Below are 5885 nucleotides of genomic sequence, written 5' to 3'. Positions count from 1 at the left end.
GTAGCCCTGAGCATGTGTAACACAGTAGCCCCGAGCATGTGTAACACAGTAGCCCTGAGCATGTCTAACACAGTAGCCCTGAGCATGTCTAACACAGTAGCCCTGAGCATGTCTAACACAGTAGCCCTGAGCATGTCTAACACAGTAGCCCTGAGCATGTCTAACACAGTAGCCCTGAGCATGTCTAACACAGTAGCCCTGAGCATGTCTAACACAGTAGCCCTGAGCATGTCTAACACAGTAGCCCTGAGCATGTCTAACACAGTAGCCCTGAGCATGTCTAACACAGTAGTCCTCTGCCCTCAAAGACAAGCTCTTAAGATGTCGCCTGCATTAATCTCAAATCCTGTAGCAGTCTCCAGCATGTCGTCTGTAGTGCTCTCTAAGGCACCACCTGCGTTAGTCTTCAGGATGTTGCCTGCAGTAGTCCTCAGGATGGCACCTGCAGTAGTCCTCAGGATGTCACCTACAGTAGTCCTCAGGATGTTACCTGCAGTAGTCCTCAGGATGTTACCTTGCGGTAGTCCTCAGGATGTTACCTGCGGTAGTGCTCAGGATGTCACCTGCAGAAGACCTCAGGATGTCACCTGCAGTAGTCCTCAGGATGTCACCTACAGTGGTGCTTAGGATATGTCACCTGCAGTAGTCCTCAGGATGTCACCTACAGTGGTGCTTAGGATATGTCACCTGCAGTAGTCCTCAGGATGTCACCTACAGCGGTGCTTAGGATATGTCACCTGCAGTAGTCCTCAGGATGTCGCCTACAGTGGTGCTTAGGATATGTCACCTGCAGTAGTCCTCAGGATGTCACCTACAGTGGTGCTTAGGATATGTCACCTGCAGTAGTCCTCAGGATGTCACCTACAGTGGTGCTTAGGATATGTCACCTGCAGTAGTCCTCAGGATGTCACCTACAGTGGTGCTTAGGATATGTCACCTGCAGTAGTCCTCAGGATGTCGCCTACAGTAGTACTCAGGATGTCACCTGCAGAAGCCCTCAGGATGTCACCTGCAGTAGTCCTCAGGATGTCACCTACAGTGGTGCTTAGGATATGTCACCTGCAGTAGTTCTCAGGATGTCGCCTACAGTAGTGCTCAGGATGTCACCTACAGTAGTGCTCAGGATGTCACCTACAGTAGTGCTCAAGATGTCGCCTGGAGTAGTCCTCAGGATGTCACCTACAGTAGTGCTCAGGATGCCACCTACAGTAGTCCTCAGGATGTCACCTGCAGTAGTTCTCAGGATATCACCTGCAGTAGTCCTCAGGATGTCACCAATAGTAGTGCTCAGGATGTCGCCTGCAGTAGTCCTCAGGATGTCACCTGCAGTAGTTCTCAGGATGTCACCTGCAGTAGTCCTCAGGATGTCACCTATAGTAGTGCTCAGGATGTCGCCTGCAGTAGTCCTCAGGATGTCACCTGCAGTAGTTCTCAGGATGTCACCTGCAGTAGTTCTCAGGATGTCACCTGCAGTAGTCCTCAGGATGTCACCTGCTGTAGTTCTCAGCATGTCACCTGCAGTAGTTCTCAGGATGTCACCTGCAGTAGTTCACAGGATGTCACCTGCAGTAGTTCTCAGGATGTCACCTGCAGTAGTCCTCAGGATGTCACCTGCAGTAGTTCTCAGGATGTCACCTGCAGTAGTTCTCAGGATGTCACCTGCAGTAGTTCTCAGGATGTCACCTGCAGTAGTTCTCAGGATGCCACCTGCAGTAGTCCTCAGGATGTCACCTGCAGTAGTTCTCAGGATGTCACCTGCAGTAGTCCTCAGGATGTCACCTGCAGTAGTTCTCAGGATGTCACCTGCAGTAGTCCTCAGGATGTCACCTGCAGTAGTCCTCAGGATGTCACCTGCAGTTGTTCACAGGATGTCACCTGCAGTAGTTCTCAGGATGTCACCTGCAGTAGTCCTCAGGATGTCCCCTGCAGTAGTTCTCAGGATGTCACCTGCAGTAGTTCTCAGGATGTTGCCTGCAGTAGTTCTCAGGATGTCACCTGCAGTAGTCCTCAGGATGTCACCTGCAGTAGTCCTCAGGATGTCACCTGCAATTGTTCACAGGATGTCACCTGCAGTAGTTCTCAGGATGTCACCTGCAGTAGTCCTCAGGATGTCCCCTGCAGTAGTTCTCAGGATGTCACCTGCAGTAGTTCTCAGGATGTTGCCTGCAGTAGTTCTCAGGATGTCACCTGCAGTAGTCCTCAGGATGTCACCTGCAGTAGTCCTCAGGATGTCACCTGCAGTTGTTCACAGGATGTCACCTGCAGTAGTTCTCAGGATGTCACCTGCAGTAGTCCTCAGGATGTCCCCTGCAGTAGTTCTCAGGATGTCACCTGCAGTAGTTCTCAGGATGTTGCCTGCAGTAGTTCTCAGGATGTCACCTGCAGTAGTTCTCAGGATGTCACCTGCAGTAGTTCTCAGGATGTCACCTGAAGTAGTCCTCAGGATGTCACCTGCAGTAGTCCTCAGGATGTTGCCTGCAGTAGTCCTCAGGATGTCGCCTGCAGTAGTCCTCAGAATGTCGCCTGCAGTTGGATGGATTACAAGAACCTCCAAATCCAGGGATCTCATCACAAAACTCATATTATTCAAATCATTTGTGTTGTCGCGCCTTGAGTACTGCTCGATATTCACTTCCATCTTCATAGCAGAAGAGAGTACTGGAATAGTGGGAATACAGAGAACATATGAAACACGCATAACCCTCAAGCACCTAAACTATTGGGGTCGTTTCTCAAAATGTACCCTTTAAAAGGAGACGAGAGAGGTGTCAAATAATATACAACTGGAAAATACTGGAGAGCGAGGTGCACAGTAAAATAACATCTTTGATTGAATGATGTGAAAGGAAACGCCGAACAGAGTCAAAGAAAAGCAGAGCTGCCAGAGGCAAAATCAGACAACATTGTATGTCCAGAGTTGAGGTCCAGAGTTGTTCAATATCCTCCCAGCATGTATTATAAATATTGCCAGCACATAAGTGGACGTCTTCAAGTGAAAACTTGACAGTTTTTTGTTGCAGACTTCTTCTGGTCAAGTAGAAATGCCGGACCAACCAAGCTGTAGTTCCAGGAGAGAAGCCAATAGGATAAGGCCTACCATGAGATGCTGGAAAGGAAAGCTCCTTATCTGTGGAGAAATAGTATACAAAATTAATTATAAAAGCAAAATTATGAGAGAGAGAGAGAGAGAGAGAGAGAGAGAGAGAGAGAGAGAGAGAGAGAGAGAGAGAGAGAGAGAGAGAGAGAGAGAGAGAGAGAGAGAGAGAGAGAGAGAGAGAGAGAGAGAGAGAGAGAGAGAGAGAGAGAACAGTTTAAAGTATATTGTTATGATCTGGCAAGACCTTAAGAACAGTAGCAAGAATTACAGGAAGATTAAAATAAACTTTGAAAGAAAAAAATCCCAGATAATTATAAATCGACAACTTATTAAGAAACTATCAGTTGTCTGGATGAAAGTATTTGGAATTTATTGGCAGGAAACTTTTTAGTCGAGTACATGAAGTTAAGGAAAATTTAACCAGAGGTTGTTAGATGTGCATTATTCCCTGAGAGGCGTTTGGAGTTCTCGGCGCCTGCCCTCCGGCTCATTACCACAAAGATTGCAGCTTGATACCCAAGTGGGGCATTGTGCTGGTTACGCTCGAGACATATTATCTCTCAAGGGTGCTACTAGACCATGTTATCTTGTAAGGTTACTATGTGGGGAATGTTATTTTGCAGGATTACTATGTGGGGGAATGTTATCTTGCAGGATTACTATGTGATGAATGTTATCATGTAAAGTTATTACTGTGGATTGTTATCTTGTGATGTTTCTCCATGAGCATTTTACCTTGTAAGATTACTTGGAGGCGTGTTACTCTGTGATGTGTCTACAGGGAAGTGTCTTCCTGTAATCTTACTAGAAGATCGTGTCATCCTGTAAGCTAACTACAAGGTCGTGTATCAGATAAGATTTTCTAGTTGTTTTCGAATGCTGGCTTAATGTTAATTGGCTGGGCTCTTTACTGCTAGTTTGAATGCAAATGATTTATTATAATCTAGAAGTATATAATAACTCATGATGGATTACAGTTATCAGAATCGTTAGGCACAATATCTAGCGAGAGAAGGTAATGACATCAACAAGTCAATCACCAACGTTTGACGCAAGAACCGTTTGATTATACAAGAACCAGGTGTGTACAACGTTGATCAGTCGTGCTCCGGTAGCAGCTGCACACGAGCAAAACCTCAGCATATCAAAGAGACGGTTAATTATATTCCCGACGCTGTCACGTGGACCGTCTCTCTAAGAACACACCGCTGGTCTAGGACGGCCGGGCTGCTCTAGTGTCTAGTGCAGTTATTGCCTGTTGGACTTAATACAAAGGGAGAAGGAGTCAGAACCATTAATAAATATTACAACCTCTCACTGCATGGAAGGTAGATAATTTTACGTTGATGTCGGTGATGTGAGGACAGGTTAAGAAATTGGTCAGCATGCCGTGAGTGACCAGCATGCAGTGAGTGATCAGCATGCAGTAAGTGGCCAGCATGCAGTGCATGGGCAAGCATGCAGTGCATTGCCAGCATGCAGTGCGTGGGGCCAGCATGCAGTGAGTGGCCAGCATGCAGTGAGTGGCCAGCATGCAGTGAGTGGCCAGCATGTAGTGAGTGGCCAGTATGCAGTGAGTGGCCAGCATGCGGTGTGTGGCCAGCATGCAGTGTGTGGCCAGCATGCAGTGTGTGGCCAGCATGCAGTGAGTGGCCAGCATGCAGTGTGTGGCCAGCATGCAGTGTGTGGCCAGCATGCAGTGTGTGGCCAGCATGCAGTGAGTGGCCAGCATGCAGTGAGTGGCCAGTATGCAGTGTGTGGCCAGCATTTAGTGAGTGGCCAGCAAGCAGTGAGTGGCCAGCAAGCAGTGATTGGCCAGCATGCAGTGTGTGACCAGCAAGCAGTGAGTGGCCAGCATGCAGTGTGTGGCCAGCATTTAGTGAGTGGCCAGCAAGCAGTGAGTGGCCAGCAAGCAAGTGATTGGCCAGCATGCAGTGTATGGCCGGCATGCAGTGATTGGCCAGCATGCAGTGTGTGGCCAGCATGCAGTGAGTGGCCAGCATGCAGTGAGTGGCCAGCATGCAGTGCGTGGCCAGCATGCAGTGATTGGCCGGCATGCAGTGATTGGCCAGCATGGTGTGAGTGGCCAGCATGCAGTGAGTATACAGCATGCAGTGAGTGGCCAGCATGCAGTGTGTGGCCAGCATGCAGTGAGTGGCCAGCATGCAGTGATTGGCCGGCATGCAGTGATTGGCCAGCATGCAGTGAGTGGCCAGGATGTAGTGAGTGGCCAGCATGCAGTGAGTAGCCATCATGCAGTGTGTGGCCAGCATGCAGTGAGTGGCCAGCATGCAGTGAGTGGCCAGCATGCAGTGATTGGCCGGCATGCAGTGATTGGCCAGCACGCAGTGAGTGGCCAGCATGCAGTGAGTGGCCAGCATGCAGTGATTGGCCAGCATGAAGTGTGTGGCCAGCATGCAGTGAGTGACCAGCATGCAGTGTGTGGCCAGCATGCAGTGAGTGGCCAGCATGCAGTGATTGGCCAGTATGCAGTGTGTGGCCAGCATGCAGTGAGTGACCAGCATGCAGTGTGTAGCCAGCATGCAGTGAATGGCCAGCATGCAGTGATTATCCGGCATGCAGTGAATGGCCAGCATGCAGTGAGTGGCCAGCATGCAGTGAGTAGCCATCATGAAGTGTGTGGCCAGCATGCAGTGAGTGGCCAGCATGCAGTGAGTAGCCATCATGAAGTGTGTGGCCAGCATGCAGTGAGTAGCCAGCATGCAGTGTGTGGCCAGCATACAGTGAGTGGCCAGCATGCAGTGAGTGGCCAGCATGCAGTGAGTAG

The 5885-nt window shown here is 49.4% G+C and overlaps 1 protein-coding gene across 1 annotated transcript; it reads left to right on the top strand.

Moving 5' to 3' along the window:
* The first annotated feature begins 228 nt into the window (after positions 1-228).
* LOC123749745 (uncharacterized) lies at positions 229-2431 on the top strand. Its single transcript, XM_045731865.2, has 2 exons — positions 229-398; positions 1066-2431. The coding sequence occupies exons 1-2, from the start codon at positions 229-231 to the stop codon at positions 2429-2431; spliced, it is 1536 nt and encodes a 511-aa protein (XP_045587821.2).
* Positions 2432-5885: the final 3454 nt, after the last annotated feature.

The sequence above is a fragment of the Procambarus clarkii genome, chromosome 36 (genome assembly GCF_040958095.1).
Source record: "Procambarus clarkii isolate CNS0578487 chromosome 36, FALCON_Pclarkii_2.0, whole genome shotgun sequence".
In the NCBI taxonomy this organism is placed as follows: Eukaryota; Metazoa; Arthropoda; class Malacostraca; order Decapoda; family Cambaridae; genus Procambarus; species Procambarus clarkii.
Note: the sequence above shows the minus strand (reverse complement) of the source record. Positions and strands in the feature narration are given on the sequence as shown.

What these genes read in the sequence shown, in the direction of transcription:
- LOC123749745 (XM_045731865.2), top strand. Translation starts at nt 229, where the DNA reads ATGTCTAACACAGTAGCCCTGAGCATGTCTAACACAGTAGCCCTGAGC. An exon ending in CTCTCTAAGGCACCACCTGC is followed by an intron (nt 399 to 1,065) that starts GTTAGTCTTCAG and finishes TGTCACCTGCAG; the next exon opens with TAGTTCTCAGGATGTCGCCT.